The sequence below is a fragment of the Pelodiscus sinensis genome, chromosome 1 (genome assembly GCF_049634645.1).
Source record: "Pelodiscus sinensis isolate JC-2024 chromosome 1, ASM4963464v1, whole genome shotgun sequence".
NCBI lineage: Eukaryota > Metazoa > Chordata > Testudines > Trionychidae > Pelodiscus > Pelodiscus sinensis.
The window spans coordinates 41,521,115-41,541,514 of record NC_134711.1 but is presented as its reverse complement, the minus strand read 5'-3'; the positions used below and the strand labels follow the sequence as shown (position 1 = coordinate 41,541,514).

The following is a 20,400-nucleotide window of genomic DNA, read 5'->3' as shown; positions in this document are numbered from 1 at the left end:
GATGCATTTTTGTCATTACATTATTTTTTGTTTTGTTTGAGAAGAGTTTCACACTACAAATGAAAGTGTGGAGATCCAGACCTATCCACATAGATACCTCTTGCTCATCAGTGAGCTGAAAGAAATTGGAGGCATGTCTTCTCCCACCACCAGAGCTTCTCTGCCCATTCACCCTTCCTGTGGTTTATACCCATTTCCTGAGCTGACATTTTCCAGTGCAGATAGAGAGTTAGGCTGAGACTTAGGAGACCCGGGTTCCTTCCTCCCTGGTTTATTGCATTGTGTGCATGTGATTTGTGCTGTATTTCCTGGACATTTGAGGGATTTGGGCAATCATTTTTGGAGATTAAAAAGACATCTTATTCCCAAACTAGAGTGCTAGATAAGTATTACAAATCTGGGGGTGAGCTCTATAATCTCAGAGCTTTTTATTCTGCCTTGCATACAGGAGTTCTGGTCTGGGGCTTCTACATACCACAGTAACAAAAATAATAAATAGTAATTATAAAGTGGAATTGGCTTTTTAGAATGTATGATGTTGTGGCCACATTTTTATCATTTCTATGATTATTCCCCATTCATCTGGGGCTCAAAGTACATTACAAAAGGCAGATGACGTATAAAAGTTCAGAGAAATTGAGAAATGGGAAAGTTAAACGTTATGGCCAAGGTCACAGATTAAAGGAGCCAACTGCAGAAACCAGAATAGAACTTAGATCTTTGGGAACAAACTCCAGGAGAGAGACAAAGACAAATAGATGTTTGTACATTATGGTAATGTAAAGGTTTTGATTCTGATAATGACGACTACCATCCTTAATCCATTGCTTCTAATTAAGGATAAAAAAAAGATTTAAAAAAAATCAAACTGCATATAACATACCAAAAAAAAAAAATCAAGTATTCTGCCTGCTCTTGCACTTCAGTTCAGAGCAAAACTAGAACCTAATATACAGGTTAGAAGTTAGTAGTAAACATAACTCACTGATTTGTCAATAGCGAATCTTGTTATTATAACCTATTATCAAAGGGGTGGTGTGCTCCCCCAAGGGGACCTGTTGAATCCCTGGGGCTCTTGAGATCCTGTCCCAATCCCATGCGTATAGTACTTCAGCTGTAGTCCTAAACCCACAGTCCTCTTGCCATGCTACTCTCTGTAGTGTCTTTTCTCATCCCAGGTGTCCTGCCCCAGGTACTGCATGTAAAACAGTCCCTGTCAGAATAGTCATGAGACTAGCTGCTGGCAAATGTCAGCTTGGGTTTGGGGATGTGGGGGCCAGGCTGTAAAAAGATCTTGGCATATCTCCAACTAGGGTCTGGGCGGTGATGCAGCATCAGATCCCCTTCAGGGGAAGGACACACCCTTGTTCCCATGCTTAACTGAGGGTTGGATTGTTCCTCTGTTCCTTGTGGAAATCCCCATCAAACTCTAGCTCTACTAGCCTGGGTTCTGCAAGGGCCCTTCTCGGGCTGAGTTTGAGTCTGGGGTGCGCAAGGCCTCTTGAGGGTCCTTCTCCTGGGTCATCAGCCTCTGGTTTGCCTATCAATGTTCTACGAGCATGCCTAGCCACCACTGTGATCAGGGATCACGTGCTTCCCTCTCAACAGATCGGCGCAACCCAGTGAATCCCATCGTAGGACCACTGGATAGGGCAATTTTGGAGCCACCATGACTCAATACCATCCTTCCTGCTGTTCGGCTTCAAGTGTCACCCAAGTTGTCAGGTAGGACCCCACATTCCATGCATACACTGTAGCTGTACTGCGGCACTCTGTTGGTTGGGCAGCAGCACCTCACCAACTCGTACAATGATTTGGTTGCAGCCAGAGTTTACTAGGGCATTGGTGTGCGTTCCATTCACTTGGATGGGCACCACTATCTTGGCTGCATCTCTCTTGTGGGCCCTCCACCCCATCACCAGCACCTGCCTATAAGTGCAATCCATGAGGAGACACTCTTTCCGGTAATATCTTGCCTGCACTGGTAACTCACGCTTTGCCTCATAGGAAGTCTCTCCTGGTGGGGAGCTTCCCAATCCATTGGAGAGTCTATCCCTCCTTGGGCAGGGGTGCCCCTAATGGGTTCTTTTATCTGAGCTACTAGAGCCCCAGTCTGCTGCTCGGGCTCCAACCATTGCCAGCAAAAGTCTCAGATCCATTGTGCTACCACCTTGGGCCTGCCTCCAGCTGAAATTATCCTTGGCATAAATGGTGAGGGTATATCTGAGGGCTTACCCAGGCTTGTTGTATGACCACATTCCTTTTGGTGTATTCCAGTGCCTCTGGGGTCTAAGTTCTGGAAGGACGTTTCGGCAGCTCCCGTCAAATAAAGGGAAAGTATGGTGTTCAGCTGGCCATCTGGCAGCAGTGGCGACCCTCTCAAAAGTAACTAGGTATGTCTCCAGATCATCCCTGGGACCACAGGTTGGGGGTTGAGGAAGAGGTAGGGGGCACCCAAGCTCTCCCTATTCCACAGGGTCCCAGCTCAGCGCCCTATTAGCAGTGGTGCAGTCCACTGCTCATTCAGTGAGGAACCCCACTAAAACGATGAGTCCGCAGGATCCAGTCACCTGCCCTGGGCTACTTCCTACCAGTTTCCACCAGACTCCCTCCAGGGTCTTTCCTCCATATCCTAAGCAGTATCTCTGGTATCCCACTGGCTGGTCTTCAGGTCCGGTCCCACTGGTGGTTCACCTCCAGGAGCGGTACCCTACTTCCTCTTTGGCATCCAGCCTAGACTGAGTCTCTCTTCAGGCCTTTATACCTGGGCTACAGTCCGAGCATGCCAAGCAGGGCTGCAACTTCTTCAGCCAAGTGAGCCTAGTTAGGCTCAGCTTTCCCAGTGCAGGGCTGGTACAGCCTGTCACAGCAAGACTGAAAAAATTGTTATGGCAATTCACTGAAATTCTGCTATACAATTTGCACTTTTAAAGATGAAGTAAAAATGCACATCATTGCATATAAATTGCTCAGACACAGCCAAATGCTACCTTAACTATACATGATCAATACTAATGGCTGGGAGAGAAAAATGAAGTATCAGAAAGTAGAATGTGAAAGGTTAACTGATTAACTGGTAAGCATCAACCTAAAATTGATTCCGGTTAAATGATGGGGGTCGAAGTAGCCTGCTGCCTGCCACAGGCAGGGAGCTGCTCCAGTCCTGTGGTGCCCGCAATGGACAAGGGCTGCTCCAGCCACCTGGTGCAGCCCCTGTTCACGGTGAGCCTGGGCATGTCACAGGCAGGGGTTGCTCAGGCTGGGTTGGAGCAGCCCCTGCCTGTGGGAGATGAGGGGTGGGGATAAGAGAAAGAGAGAGGGTTCCAGCCTGGCTGCAGTGGCCCTCCCACCTGTCCACCCTTCAATCAGTTAACTTGTTAAACGTCACGTTTAGCCAGTTAACCAATTAAATGGGATTTTACATCCCAATCAGAAAGATACTGTAATAAGGAAATTGAAATTCCCATAAACCTCATAGTGGCTTGTGCATGTAATACCTTGCAGTTGTGTGTAGGGTGTATGTAGCTAACTGCTAGTGAAAGGCGGGCTGTATACACACTCATTGCAGCGTGGGGGCCACATGCAGCAGTGAAAGGCACTGGCAATGGCACAGCAAGGAGATGCTGGAATTTTTTCCACACTGCTGGAGGCTTTCACTGCAGTAAAGGACATGCTCTAACATTGGAGAGGTAATGGGTTGTACCATGTTACATCACTAAAAACAGCAACGCAGACAGGAGAAAAATTAGGTATCTAGAGAGCCACAAGGGATATATAATCTAGGATTCAGGCATGTACAACCTTCTACTTGCCTAAGCAGGGCCTCACTATCTTCTCTACTCTTTGGGACCTGTGTTAACTAGACACACACTGTCTATACTTTACCTACTGCCATAATATAGATCTATCTAAGTGATGTAGGAGGGTAAGTCCCAGTTTCAAGGGCTATTTAAGAATGCAGGAACCTAAGTTTTATTGAAAAGTAATGAAAAATGTGGGCTCCCCAGTCACTTAAGTACCCAAGGTTTGAATTGTTTCAAAACTTCTCACTTAGCCAGCAGAAATGGTGTCCAAAGCCCATATCCTGATCCCTGTGCACTTGCCTAAAATCACCCTAAAATAGGGAGTTAAATTTGATTGCACATTTTCTTTACATTTGTCTTGCTTGAAGATTTTTAAAATCACACATGGAGCCTCTAGAATACCCCCAACTTTTTCTTGCTTTTAAGCTCCCTAACGATGTATTCACAAATCCTGAGAGAACCTAGTTGCCTCTAAGCTTGACAAATGCTGCTCTTAAACTGTCAACAGAAAACACTAAAAAGTGATAAGTTGTATCCCCTGCTCTCAGGGCTATCTTTCCATAGAGCTCCCTATATATATGAAAATAAAACAGAAAATTAGACTTTCATTGGATTTATGCTGTGCATAAATGTGTAAAGACAAACCAAACATTATGTATAGAAATACAACATTTGATGCATACATGCACACGCATCTGACAGAATAATAAATATCTGTCTTTCCTTCTGGTCAGAGGAAAGTTCTTTGGTCAAACTGAGGACAAAGACCCATTCACCACCCACCCCAGAAATAATGTTAAGCTTGCTTATTAATGAGAAATGTATTCCCAGTAGCATAATGCAACTGAATAGAGAAGTAAACAGATTGAATGTCAGGCACATTGCGATGGCTTTACAAAGTATTAGGAAGAGTTATCTATCATGCTAGATGCACAATATATTGTGTTGATTGTAGTTACAGACATGTCTACAGCAACTTCTTATTCCTAAGAGAGGAATTTTTGCTGGTTGTCTTTGCTTAGCTGAAAATTGAGTTCTATTTATTTTGTTATTTGCCTGTGGGTAGACAACTTTGTATAAACAGAGGATTCAACAACCATAATTCTACTTTATACCTATTCTTTATCGTCAAGAGAAAGTCCTGAACATTTGGGTTTAAATTGATCATGTCTCATCATACAACAGGCAGTAACAAAAGTCTCTCTCATACATACAGATCTTATGGTGTTGAGAATGGGCCCGGAAGGTTGTTTGCATTTTATTTCAGATACAAGTTGCCAAACTTGGAAATTGATTAATTTGAGTTGTTTTGTCTTGTAACAGTCTCAAACCAGCTACTTCGGGAACAATTCTTGTGTATAGATCACCCAGCTGGATTGTAAGTTACCCAGATGGTTGTATTTCTCTTCCTGCCATGGGCCTGCTAGGCCCTACATGACCTTTGGTATGCACTATACAAGAGATAGGTATTCTGCTATTGTTTTTCTGAGAAACTTCAACATCCATGAGCCTTTTCTGGGTTGACTCATGAACTTATTGATAGCCATGACAACCATTGCCCCATACTTCTTTCTCTTCATATCAACATCTGCAAAGAAATCAGAAGACCTCAGATCTATTATGAGCTCTACCATTGACTTATTGTGTGTCAGTCAACTCTGTGCTTCAATTTCCCCATCTGTAAAATACAGATAATTATATAACTTTCCTTTGCAAAGTGCTTGTATACAAGTGCCATAAAAGAGATTCAACAACATTACCTACCTTCTAATTATATATACAGGCAGTCCCCGACTTACGCGGATCCGACTTATGTCGGATCCGCACTTACGAACGGGGCTTTCTCACCCCGGAAGTCGGGGCGAGAAAGCCCCGTTCGTAAGCTGCTCCGGTGCCCCTGGTCTGCTGGAGACCGTCTCCAGCAGACCAGGGGCACCGGGCGGGTTCCCGCGCTTCTGAGGCTTTGCCAGAGCAAAGCCTCAGAGGCGCGGGGAACCGCCGCTGCTGCCGCTTCAATCTGGGTGCCTGTGGTCTGCTGGGGACCGTCCCCAGCAGACCACAGGCTCCTGGACTGAAGCCGCAGCCGCGGCGGGGCCCCTTGCCTCTGAGGCTTTGCCAGAGCAAAGCCTCAGAGGCGCGGCACCCTGCTGCCGCTGCGGCTCTGCTCCCCGTGTCCCTGGTCTGCTGGGGAGGGGGGGGGGCAGCTAGTGTGCTCTCCCCCCTCCCCCCCCCCAGCAGACCAGGCTTTTGTTTTGGACTCTGGGGCAGAGCAGCTGGGGCGCTGCCGATTGGTCCTGCAGCGCCCGCTCTGGGCACTACTGGACCAACCCGGCAGCACCCCAGCTGCTCTGCCCCAGGTCCTGATTCAGCCGCTGCTGGTCAGTTTCAGCAGCGGCTGAATCAGGACACCTGGGGCAGAGCAGATGGGGTACTGCTGGGTTGGTCCAGTAGCACCCAGGAGCGGAGCTACTGGAGCAACCCAGCAGCACCCCAGCTGCTCTGCCCCAGGTGTCCCCAAGTCAGCTTCTGCTGAAACTGACCAGCGCTGACTACAGGAAGCCCCAGGCAGAGTTGCTCTGCCCCGGGCTTCCTGGAATCAGCTGCTGATCAGTTTCAGCAGCAGCTGACTTGGGGACGCCTGGGGTTCTTAAGTTGATTCTGTATGTAAGTCAGAACTGGCGGTCAGTTTCAGCAGTGTCTGAATCTGGACGCCAGTTCCGACTTACATACAGATTCAACTTAAGAACAAACCTACAGTCCCTATCTTGTACGTAACCCGGGGACTGCCTGTAGTACAAGATTCTCATCCCTGGTCTTAGTCCCTTAGAGTGAAATTGGCAGATTTCCCTGTGCTCTTAACATTTTTTGAGCGAGAGAGTTACGTACCATATCTTGTACTCGAACTCACTCTTGCTGAATTTAAATGCTATTCTCCAATTTTTCCAGTCAGTTCCAACTGCATGGGAGACAAAGCTCTCTCAAAGGGCAGAAAATTCAAGATAACTCTCATAAGGTTCGAAAATGTCTCAAAGTAATGTAAAGCAAGGTGCAAGAGAAAATACACCTAAAAAAAGCAGCCTCCAAACACAAAAGACAAGGGCCAGTGAATGAGTGACAATTCTGAAAGATATGTTCAGAAACAGATGTTTAGGGCAAGTAATGCTCTGAAGAGATCACCTTTCTAGCATTCTTATAATTGAAGAATAGAAATTGTTAAGATGTCCCAAAAGAAAAATGAGAGCAAAGATGCAATAAGCAGCAACAATATGGCCATTATACGCACGTGCGCGCACACACCTCCCCGCCTCCCAAGAAGTACTTTAGAAACTCCACATTAAGAATATCAAAAGTCTGGATTATTAGACAGGGATCCAGAAAAAAAATAACCAAGACAGACATGAGAGAGCTGATAAGAGACCTCTCAAGGAAAAGCAAAACAAAACTTTTTGGAGATGAAAATTTTGCCACCTCTATCTTGGAAAAACTGGAGCACTGAGAATATAATATCCAATCCTAGCAATAATGCTTTGTAAATATGTTGTTTGGGTTTTGCTTTTTAAAATTTGTTTTTATTGTTTACTCTTTTAGATTAAACCATTCAATAGGATTTGCTCTGTATTTATTTAATGAACTTGCTAGAAAAAAACTTCACTGTTCTTGATTTCATTCTACAGAGCAATACCCTCTATTAGCCACTAGGCTATGCTAAAAGATAATCAACCAGTCCAAAATATTTCACTTTTAAAAATAATCCAGACTACAAATCTATCTATTCAGTCATGTAAAGATGTACATTTAAAAAAAACAGAGTAGGGAGTGGGAAACTACTTAAATTAAGCAAAGACAGACCAATAGAACTGAGTTGTCCGCATCCTTTAATTCACGACCCTACATCATAAAGTGATGAATTAGAAAGGGAAAGACCAAATTGGCATAAATAGTATTCTTAGTGTAATCACTTACACAATTTCTTTTCTAATTTAGCTACTACATCTTCATATTGCTAAAAAGCTTTTGAAAGCAGCTTTTTAACCATGTGATGTGTTTTGGCTCAAACTTTTGGAAAAATCTTAAAATCAATGGAAACATTTTAACAGAAATTTTAATAAAGGTAAAACTTCAAACTCGCTTTTATTAGCAGTTTTTACAAACTTTGACAAGTAGAAGGATGCCACATTCCATGAATACAAGATAAACAGAAGCCGAATTCAAGAAAAAAAAAAGATTTTCTAAAAATATCCCTAAGTTACAAGCATTTGAAGTTCTTCAAGAACATGGTCACACAAGTCCTCATTGCTGGGCTGCCTTTATCTCAGATGGCTCAGAACATTCTAGTGTCTGTTGGAGCCTCACACACGCATCAAATATTTGGATTAAAAATGTAAGACAGTGGGGAAGTTAAACACCTTTCAGTTTCTTACACTTTACCAAACTGGTTATGTGAGATATACTAAAGAGTTGAAATGCATTACCTAAAATAATAATATAGTGCACTTCTCTCCAATACATCACATAGGAATATTAGATTCTCACTGTCAAATGTGTAAGTTAACTAATTCAAAAATTAGTCTAGGATAACAAATATGAAACAGCAAGAAAATAAATGGATTTTCCATCTATATTTCTCATTCTTACTTCACACTACAAACAAGTATTCTAAGAGAATTTCATTAAAGTTATAAAGTTAAATACCCAAAAGTTAGGAAATGCTAGAGTTAAAGTTTTGTGTGCAACCTTAATTTGGCCCCTTTGTACATATGCATTCTGATAACAGTTTTTAATTACACACCCTTCCTCCTTTCCCCGCCCCCCCCCCCCCCTCCCGGATTGACTGATTCAGTGCAGAAAATGGATACTGGTCACTTCATAAGCAGCTATTCTATATTTTGTTTTCTTCTCACTTGTTCCTTGTATGGCTCAAGGCCTTATTTATACTACACTGCTCAAACCTGCTCAGAAGACAGAATTATTAAATTAATTTCTATTCTATGCCATTAATTACTGTAGCATGTGGTGCTTCATAAACATCTATGAACTAACCTAGCCAATATCCCTGTGAGATAAAGATGTATTTATTTTCTTCATCTTACAGGGGAGAACTGAACCACAGTGAGATTAAGGTCAAAAGTAACCATTAACTTTAATTGCCCTATTTGAAACCTAAGTTCTGATTTTTCAGAGTACTCAGTAGTAGTTAGCACTTCATATGTTCAAAACACAGTTCCCACAGATTTCAGTTGCAGTTGCAATTGCTCAGCACTTCTGCAAATCAGACCCCACTGTCTCAATTCAGGCACTCCGAGGAAGAGGAGCACAAAATTCATGACCACTTATGAAAAGTCTGGTTTAAGTGACTTGACCAGAATCACACAGGAATTCTGTGGCAGAGGCCAAGATAGAAACAGTTTGCCAGCACAGTATTCAACTGCCTTAATGATGGCACCACCTTTTCTACTCCTGCAACCTCTAGATTGTGTCACAAAACACCTTCTGAATTTGTTAAAGAGAGGTCCTAAAGACAACACCCTCCTTTACTACACAAGCCTGATTCTTCCCTAGAGAAGGCCCATCTAGTGCACTGAGTTAGTCCACGGTCCTGCTGAAAAAGCAACATGTGTCAATAATTAAAGACCATCATAATGCACCCAGATGAGAAGGATAAATTAAAGCTGATTGAGTGTTAAATTCACAAACTTATTAATGTTCCTTTAACATTTTTTAAAAATAGTTCCTTAGTTATTAAAAAAAACCCTTGAACCCCTAATCCCCTGAAATTCCATCATGTTTCATCATATTGTCACAGATAGAGGTCAAGAGAATATTTGGAACTTTTAAGTTGCACCACACAGACCTCTGCCATGTGAGTTAATGGAAAAACTGATCTCCATAGTTGATCACCCTCCTGTACATGTAAGCCCTAAAGGAGGGAGACAAACACTTGGTTGGTTGGTTTCACAGAACATTTGTGAGCACAGATAAATGCTGAGTGTCAGGAACCTTCTATTACAGGTTCTGAAGGAAAATGTCTTCTAGACACCTGTCCTCTTGCCCACCCAACACTCCACGCATGACTCCTTCTATCCTGTTCCCGCCAACCTCTCTCCATCCTGTCTCTTTCCCACCTCTGGTTTCTTATCTCTGACCTAGTCTCCTTGGCTACCCAATATCAGTTTCCATTTTTCAAACTTCTTATCCCATCACACTCTGCCCCGTCAGCTCCAAGTCGCTCTTCCTAGCTCTTCATCCAATGGTTTTCTCCCTTAATGCCTCAGGCTCCTGAGCTCAGCTCTCTTGCCCAAGCAGTGTCAGGGTATATCTACACTACTGGTCAGATTGACAGGTAGTGATCAGTCCAGCAAGGGTCAATTTATCAAATCTGGTATAGACTAGGGATGTTAAGGACTAGTTGACTATCCGATAAGCATTTGCTTATCGGATAGTCTGTCGACTAGTTGATCCCTGCTCCTTGGGGATCAGCTGGGGATTCCCCCCCCCCCCTCCAGGGATCAGCTGTGCGGCATTGCTCCTTTGAAACCCCAGGGTGGCATTTCAAAGAGGCAGCCACCGTCCAGCTGATCCTGGGCTCAGCTGTGTGGTGCTGCCCCTTTGAAATGCTGCCTCTGCATTTCAAAGGGGCACCTGTGGAGCCTGGGGTCAGCTGGTGACACCCCAGCTGATCCTGGGCTCCACACGGCATTTCCCCAGAACCTGGGGCCAGCGGGGACTCTTGTATATTTCAAAGGATGAATGCGAAAGTGCCTGTTGACTACTTGACTAGTCAATTAACCACAATTTAACTTCCTTAGTATATACTCCAGTACTCCATCTCACTGGGAAGCACAAAGAGAGTCAACTTGAAAGAGTCTCTTGTTGACACATGACAGTGGAAATACCGTGGTAAATAGATCTACATAAATCAATTTCAACTACATTATTCATATAGCTGAAGTTGCTTAACGTCTCCCCTGGTCAGCTCTGTCTCCTTGCTCATTCTTTGACACAGCTGAACCACTTGGGCTGACATTTTCACTAAAAACATCCTGCAGAAGGTACTAGTCATGGAAAATTTCAGGTCATACAGCTAAAGTTTAGCAAAGTCATAAGGAACTGAAAACTATATCATAAAATAGTGTGGGGGCACCCTTAATAATAGGCGACAACATCAGCCCTATCTGAAATAAATAAAACGGAGACAATAAGAAGGATTTCAAAAGAATTTAATACTATACTCAATTCTAATTTATACAGTAACTAGAATGGAGAATCGTGTTCTTTTTCAGGAAAGCACTTCTGCCTATTGTTTGCATTATACAGAAGGATAAAAAGTATGCCTGCTAAACACTTTGTAACACTTGTAATTGATGCCTTTTCCTCTTGCAGGAGACATTTTTGCAATTCGGATGGGGGGGATGTGTTTTCACACATGTGTATCCATATTCATTTTTTATGATCCACTACACATAGCTCTAATGTAAGATATAAAAAACAGGAAAATATTCCTAACTTGATGACATAATGCAAATACCCTTGAACAGAAATACTAAACCTGAGAGAACAGAAAATGTTTGTGTTACAAACAGCATCACATTCAAATACAACAAGTATTTTATTTTAATGGAAATTGTGTTCCACCTAGATATCAAGTATTTTGAAAATTAACTCTAAGCCTAACATTCAAAACCTGGTTTTTTTTCATAAATAACATTGCACTTTTTACTCTGACATCTTAGAATTCATTCTTATAATTTATCTTTACATCCCAGTGAATCGTTTGATTTAAATGTTAGTCCAGGCTACAAATTATTGGTAAAGCCAGAACCTAGTGCCTTTCCATATTACAGCAATTGTTGTACACTTTAGTAATTCTTCTCAGCTTTGCCTTATAATTACATGTGGGAAAATATGAATAAAATATTGGAACTAAATAATATTCAGAGGAATTCACAAAGTGCATACTCACCCACAATGCTTCATGTGTGGTGGTTTATCCATCCTCACTGCCAGTTTAATCTTCAAGTCAGAGTCCTGACTATTTTTGGGGACTATCATTTTATGCAACTCAGGTAACTTTGAACTATTGGATGTTGGATACAATACAACCTGTAAGTCATAAAATAAGAACTTTTTTATTTTCAAAAATTTTATCAGAATCTATTCGGTGACTTGTAACCGAATGACAATTCATTGTCTTTTCCACTTTGAAAAAGGGGATGTTAGAGTCAAGATGTGAGTAATAAACCATTTTATTCCATTGCCTCACAACAGATGTGTTTTCAAAGGGGACTCATTTATTTTCTGACAAATGGGTGTTTTTATATTATTAGATAACATGTTTTCCTCTTCATTCCAAATTAATAGCTCAACAAGCACCAGCAGTACTGACAACTGAGAAATGCTCGTGTACAATTAAGCAGGCACCTAGACACTTACATCTCTCAATACTCCACAGGGAATGTGTCTACTGAAACAATGTGCTATAGTATTATACAACAGAGAACATTCTCCAGCAATGAAATTAATTGCTTGAGAGAACACAAGAGTAATACATTGTTTCTTACCATCATCATTATTCAATCAGCGGTAATAGTGAAAATCAATTACAGTACGATCACAGAAATTAGAGATGGGAGAGATTGATTAGGTCTAGCTCATTTTGCTAGAAGAGCAGTAGACTACAGATATTTCTCAAGCACTCTCTAATCCTCATTATCTATTCACAATACCATGTTGCTGTTGCTACCATAATGTCAAGTTATATAAAATTAGAAAAATATATTATTTCAAATCAAGCAGAAGTTTGATTCATGCTGTTAAAAGTCCTTTAGTACTATTTACAATTAAGCAGTTTTGACTACATAAGGAATCCTATATAGTACCTGAAGGTGTGATGAGATGCACAATCAGCTCTCAATTTAGTGAGTCTTTATTACATCCATTACTATGGTTATCTCACAGACTCTGGTACTTCACCGGATTGAGAAGCATAAAGGGAGTTGATGGGAGAGTTTCTTCTGTCAATTCTCTGCAGCGGAGATGCTGCAGTAACTTGGTCTAAGGTACGTCAACTCCAGCTTCGCTCTTCACATAGCTGGAGTTGCATACTTTAGTTCAACATTGCCCTCAGAGCAACCCTGACCTTAGTGATTTACTTTTTCAGAATCAGGATCATAAGTTCTGGTAACCAAAGAATAATAAATTGCAGGACTAGAAGGGAACTTGATAGGTCTTCTAGTCCAGTTCCTTGCATTCATAGCAGGACTAAGCATTATCTAGATGATCCCGAGAGGTGTTCATCTAACTAGTTCCTAAAAAACCTCCAATGATGGAGATTCCACAACCTCCCTTGGCCTTTATTCTTGTGCTTAATCACTCTGGAAGTTAGGGTATGTCTACACTACCCTCCTAGTTCGAACTAGGAGGGTAATGTAGGCATACCGCACTTGCAAATGAAGCCCGGGATTTGAATTTCCCGGGCTCCATTTGCATAAGCCGGGCGCCGCCATTTTTAAATCCCGGCTCGTTCGAACCCCGTGCCGCGCGGCTACACGCGACACGGACTAGGTAGTTCGGACTAGGAAGCCTAGTCCGAACTACCTAGTCTGTGTCACGTGTAGCCGCGCGGCACGGGGTTCGAACGAGCCGGGATTTTAAAATGGCGGCGCCCGGCTTATGCAAATGGAGCCCGGGAAATTCAAATCCCGGGCTTCATTTGCAAGTGCGGTATGCCTACATTACCCTCCTAGTTCGAACTAGGAGGGTAGTGTAGACATACCCTTAGGAAGTTTTCCCTAATGTCCAACCTAAACTGCCTTTGCTGCTACTTAAGCTCATTGCTTCTTGTCCTATCCTCAGAGTTTAACAACAACAATTTTTCCTCTTCCTTCTTATAACAAACTTTTATGTACTTGAGAGCTGTTATGTCCCCTCTCAGTTTTCTCCAGATTAAACAAACCCAATTTTTCCAATTTTCTCTCATAGGGCATGTTTTCTAGACCTTTCATCATTTTTGTTGTGCTTGCTGGATTTTGTCCAATTTGTCCACATCTTACATGATATATAGCACCCAGCTGAGGCTTAATCAGTGCAGAGCAGAGCAGAACAAAACAGGGCAGAACAATAATTTTTTCTATCTTGCTTACAACATTCTTGCTATCACATTGCAGAATGTTTGTTTTTCTGCAATAGTATTACACTATTGACTCATATTTAGCTTGTGATACACTATGACCCCCAAGATCTTTTTCCACACTCCTACTCCTTTGGCAGTCATTTCCTATGTTGTATGTGTGCAACTGATTGGGTATGTCTAAACTGCATCCCTCTAACAGAGGGATGCAGATCAGGCAGGTCAACACTGCAAATGAGGCAGGGATTTATATATCCCGCACCTAATTTGCATAAAAATGGGCACCACGTTTTGCCAATTCAGCACTTTTTCCAGCAAAAAGTGGCAGTCTAGAGGGGGATCTGTTGAGAAAGAAAGCCTTTTTCAACAGATTCCTTATGCCTTCTTCAACATACTTTTAAGTACAGAAGTTAAATGGACTGGTCTGTAATTCCCTGCATTGCCCTTATTCTGCTTTGGGAATTGGTACTGTATTTGTCCATTTTGAGTCCTCTGAAATCCCACGCATATTCCATGACTTCTTGCAGATATTTTTTCATGGCTGATATATATTTTTAGTCAGTGAGGCTATGTCTACATTGCGGAACTATTTTGGGATAACAGAAGTATCCCAAAATAGCTATTCAGCATCTTTTGAGCAAGCCATTATTTTGAAATATAACAGCTTCGCTATTCTGACGTCCCTGTAAACCTCATTCCACAAAGAGTAAAGGACATTTCAGAATAGCACTCTATTTCAAAATTAACTCAAAATAAGCTACTCAATTTGCATAGCTCAAATTGCGTAACTTATTTTGAGCTCCAGATGCACTGTAGATGCACCCTTACTTAAGTATTGTAGGATGCATTTCATCAGGCCATGTTGACCTGAAAACATCTTGACTAAGTAACTTTAAATTTGTTCTTTCCCTATTTTAGTTTCTGATCCTCCACCAAGGTCGCTGGCTTTCATTAAGTTAGATGTCCAATTGCTTTTTGGTAAGAACTGAAACAAAAAAGAGAGTCAATCTTCTGCTATTTCCACATTTTCTGTTTTTATTTTCCCCACCCTATCTTTGGTTTCCTCTTGCTTCTAATGTATATGTAGAATCTTTTCTTCTTAGCCATTATGCCATTGGCTAGTTTAATCTTGTTTTGCGTCTTGCCTTTCTAAATTTGTCCCCACATGCCGGTGATGTTTGTTTATATTCATCCTTTGCAATTTGACCCAGTTTCCACTTTTGTAGAGCTTGTTTTAGTTGCAGATCTCCTGATTAAGCTAGGGTTGGTATCATGCCATACTCCCTATCATTCTTACCCAGTGGGATAATTTGCTCCTGTGCACTTAATGTCTCTTTGAAAAACTGCCAAGTCTCTTGAATTGCTTTTCCCTTTAGACTTGCTTCCCATGGGATCTTTCCTACCAACTTCCTGAATTTCCTGAAGTCTGCCTTCTTTAAACCCAGGAGCTCCAGGGGGTAACCAAGTTAGTCTGTTACAGAAAAAAACAACAAATGGTCTGGTAGCATTTGGTCTGGTAGCAATCATGAGCTTTCGTGGGCACAGCCCACTTCTTCAGATGACTGGTCATCTGAAGAAGTGGGCTGTGCCCACGAAAGCTCATGATACCATCTACATGTTTTGTTAGTCTATAAAGTGCTACCAGACCATTTGTTGTTTTTTTCTTGAAGCCCAGTATCTTTATTGTGCTGTTTTCCCTCCTACCATTCCTTAGAGTCATGAACTCTGTTGTTTAATGAGCACTTTTACACAAGCTGCCTTTCACTTTCAAATTCTCAACTAGTTCCTCCCTATTTCTCAGCTGCTTCTGCGAATGAGAAAAAAACATGATACATGATCATGGTAATGTATATGAAATGTGTGTAGAAAACAACTGAAGGTAGGCACCTGTTCAGATATGTTAAATAGATTTAGTTACTTTAAAAGAGTTTATAGACTGACTACATATCTCAGTTTTAGTACTTAACAGATGCTTCTACTGTTCAAAAAAGAACTTTATTTTTCAGAATGGGGCCCCTCAGGAAGCAAAATGATTTTTATTTAACATAAATATCTCCTAAATACATATCCAAGCACAAAATGTTTTAATAGAACCCTAAGTTGCAATGCCTATATGTCTGAAATAATGTTAATTCAAAATAAAGCACACTGAATATTAAGCAAAGTGTCTGTGTGCATGCTTAAGGTTATGACATTCTAACCATTTAAAATCTCTTATTGCATTACAAACTTCAGTAAAGGCAATTCTTAATAGTTCCCTCTTTTCCATAAATTATGAATATAGAAGCCTTTGAATTCCACTGCATAAGAAATTATTTCTAGTTTGTTTGTTTTTAAGCAGACTATGTAAATAATATTATTAATCCTTCCTTACACTTAATAATGTCATATGTACCTAGACATTCATGCAGAACAGTAGATGATAGTCTGATTTCTTCTCTTTTACAGGCAGTAGTTACTACTGTCATGAAACAGATTAATAGACCTAATGAGTCTCAAGCAATATTTCTCTCTCCAAGGTTTTTATTTTTATGTTAATGTAAACACAAGTAGACAAGTGTGCCATTAATTCATAATTTTTGTACTTGTAAATTTCCTTCTGTATTTTAAAAAGGAAGATAGAATTTCTCTTGGGAAAAGAGATTGCACAGGCGTGGAGGCTCCCATAGAGGACCCAAAGGCAAGAGACTACAGTCAAGCCCAGTCAGTTGGTTGACTAGATGCAACACAATGGTATTTTCACAAACATCCATTTAGTTTCACAACAGCCCTGTGAGATAAGTGGTAAAGTTCTCCCCATTTTCCAGATGAGAAAGTGAGGCATAGAGAAATTTAGATGAAACATTTTTACTAACTTTGAGTGTTCAATTTGAGACCAAGACAACCTTTTCCCCCAGAGCTCGAAGAATTATAGAACTTTACACTATGCACAAAGCACAGCTCCCAGGGACTTCAGTTGCAGCTCAGTGTGCTCAGCCCTAGGGTCACCCATAAAATGAGAAGTGCAGAGTATGTGACCACCTCTGAAGGCTATAGTCTAATTGATTTGCCAAGAATCACACAAGCAATCTGTGCCAGAAGCAGGGATAGACTCCAGTTCTCCAGAGCAGAATTTAACTGCCTTAACCTTGAAAACATCTTCTCCTTTTCCTACAGTCTCTTGGCCCATTCAGCTACACACCTTCCAGCCTCTACAACAAATGAGGTAGGCTCCTCCAGACTGAAATCACCCTTTTCACATTACCCACATTCATCCCTCATACAAGTCCATCCTCTGAATGAAGCAGGAAATCCCATGGAAGCAGGGGTCCCCATGAAAAAATAGTATGTGATCATACTGTATGATGATAATAATATGTGATCATACACATGCACAAACGGGCCAAATTACATTTGCACAGATTATATTAATTCTGACATTTCCTAATATTTGAGTTCTTTACGTTGCAAATGTCATTATTTTAACACGGTTTATTTGTTTTAGAACCCTATAAAATTAAGTAAAGTGGAAAACCACAAAATTCATCATGTGGAATTATATTGATCTCTAGTTCCCAGTCTCGGTCTCCTTGGCCAGCCACTTGCAGCATTCCCACAAGCCCCTCTCTGAAACTTTGCTCCCAGATTTCTTTCCATGATTCCTCTCTCAATCTATTGCTCCCCACTACTCTCAGAACTTCAGTCAGTCTCGAAGATGGAATTGTAGCTGACCACCAGCAGCTCCTTTGGAATGTCTTAGAGGCTTGTTAGATTTACCCAACTGGGAGCATATTGTGCTGTGAGACAGGGAGGGGGCCTTTATATCCTACAGCCTGAAATAAGAGGAGGAAAGTTGGAGCTGCTAGAGATTGAGAGGGAGGGTATTTTCAAAAGTATGTGAGACGCTCTATATATAATGTCCTTTGTTCCCCTCAAGTATATCCTTTTGGACGTTTTCACCATGCAACAGAATAATTCACTCTACAGAGCACTTATTCTTTTATGTTTTACAAATTTAATGACTGACAAAGGAAAGCATTTCAGACAAAGCAGAGTGTGGGCAAGTTTTACTGTACTGTATTTTTGCCCATTGTTACATGGCATCTGTGACTGTCAAATTGAGTGAATTACACATGTCACCAGGTCAAACGATAGCCTGCACAAAGGCACAAGAAGTTTCACTGCCAGCAAACTGTATTATTCTGATACCCCTTGCTACTAATTTCTTTCCTCAGTACCTGAACATAGGAGTAGTTTTAATTCTTACAAACCTTGGGCAGGAATTAGTGTGGGGATCCACTAAAGGAGCATATTCTGAGGGTGATTTTGGCTGCCTCCCTTTAATCAGATACTCTTGCCCACTTTGTTATGGAACAATGCCCCCTTTTAACTTTCTTCTCCCTCACAAAATGGCATGGGAGAGTTTGGGATGATGTTGAGCTGCTTCAGCCTCACCAAATCTACATGAGTGAACTTCAGAAGGCTGGAAGTTGCAAACAACTAATGCCCTTGAGTGACTGAAAAACAGATTCCTGGGCTTAATTTTCTCCTCTGAGGAATCAATGGAGGCCTCACAGTTGAAGTTGTAAATCACTTGTGATTGAGCACTGGGTAGTGTCAGAATTCCTTGTCCAAGTCACTCCCTAGGCTCCAAGAAGGGACCCAGCTCTCACTCAGGCTGTTACTCTGTGATATCAGGGTTGTTTCCCACTCTGGCTCTAGTCCTAAGAGGTTCAGCCCCAGATAGTCTGTCAAGTGAACAATACAGAAAGGGGAAGAACACAATGAATTATCCCACAACTCAGTTATGGCTCTCTTCCTTCATAGGGCACTTGTCAAGCCATGGCCCTAAACTACACTCACAAGTAAAACAAATAGGAACAGTTCCCTTCAATGAGAGTCAGCATTAGGCCCTCTCTTTCTTCAGGAAGGGGTTGCCATGACATGGCCATCTAAGGAGCTCCTGCTTCAACCAGTCCTCTCTCCAGGAGCTGAGCTCTGATTTGTTGTCTCCCTGGTATGCCCTGAAATGAACTGGGTTTTTCATTTTAAATTCCTCTCTCCAGTTCCAACATCTTTGGTAGGTATGAAGAGTCAAGGCCACTTAAGTCTGCATTAGCTCGTTAACCCTGTATAGCCCAGTATGAGGTTTGTACACCTTGCCACTGGCAAAAATTCTAAGGGAAAGCTCTCAGGCAATGCAAAGGATAAATTATGGGGGGAAGGGGAAAGAGAGGGAAGCTTCAAGTGATGAAAGAAAAAGGCACTGCTCACAGGGACTTCCTTTAAACACCAGACCTACAGGAACCTGGTCACCAAGGCAGTTTGTGGGAATTCCATGTAATCTGTGTTAACTACCTTGCTGAGTGATTTAGATTTACCAGCTCTCATAACACTAGGATATAAACTGCACACAAAAAGGTCTAGGCCAGGGAAAATGACAAACAGCAAAGAGTTAAAGTTTCTGAGTAACTGACCCCTGCCATAGGCTATTCAAAGGATGCTCCTTTAAGTCTCAGGCCTCCTCTGCCAGCACCTTTCATTGGCCATGGAGCTATGTCCTCTTTCCCTCCTGACTGGGGTTTAGTGTGCAACCCCCATCTTGCAGAGTACTATGAATATTGTAGCAATTCTGACCTAGCTTAGCACCTGATATTTCACTCTTTTTTTCCCTTTAGAAGCATCGTGAGTGGTTACCAGTAACTGGACAGCTATGAATAAGCAAAGAACATAGATTTAAGGACAAAATCCTCTCAGAGAAAACCTATAAAAACAACAGGTGCTACTATAATACAAACAAGAAGAGGTTTAAATGCATTTAAACTTACCAGAGGACCATCAGTCCTATGGAGACTATTGCAGGTTCAAGTTCTTCCAACCCTTTAGCAGGGTTTGGATCTTTGGTAAAACATTGATGTCAGTTTGTTGGGTAAAAATAAGAGACCTCTGAGTCAGTTTACACTTAGCTTTTCTACTCCCAAAAACCTGTGTTTCAAGGCCTCCTGAAACGGGTAAAACTAATCAATGCTCCTTTCCCCAGGTGGGCGAAGCATCAAGGCAGGGTGGCTGCATAACCAGTATGGGAATTTTGCACTAATCACTGATCCAGTGATTCCATATTCCCTATGAAATCCAGTCGGTGAGCCAGGAAACCCAAATACATATTGATACAAAGATCTGTGACTATTCTACAATCCTATGTTCTCTGGTCCATCCCACTACAAGAGCCTCTGAAGTGTCCATGTTTTCAAGATCTGGTTCAAGCATACTGATAACATTCATGCAGTTGAACCAAGCACCCAAAGTATCTGTCACAAAAGCACCTGCTAAGAAGACCCTAAAATAATTACATAGGTGTTGAGAGGTGGGAGTCTGGCAGCACACAGGGCCAGCTGTAGCAATGGGAGCCTTTGAATGCTGCCACCTGAGCCTCATACAACGGCTGAAATGGCTAAAGAGCTACCATTCATCAAGGGGTATTCGAGCCTCTCT

General features: G+C 41.8%; 1 protein-coding gene across 5 annotated transcripts in view; it reads right to left on the bottom strand.

The window, feature by feature from the left end:
* CADPS2 (calcium dependent secretion activator 2) overlaps positions 1-20,400 on the bottom strand; it is a 514,814-nt gene that overhangs the window by 220,026 nt on the left and 274,388 nt on the right. For all 5 annotated transcript variants that reach the window (XM_075928806.1, XM_075928789.1, XM_075928797.1 and 2 more), the window contains exon 8: positions 11,764-11,903. In XM_075928806.1, the coding sequence (XP_075784921.1) occupies positions 11,764-11,903 (140 nt within the window). The remainder of the gene's footprint in view (positions 1-11,763; positions 11,904-20,400) is intronic.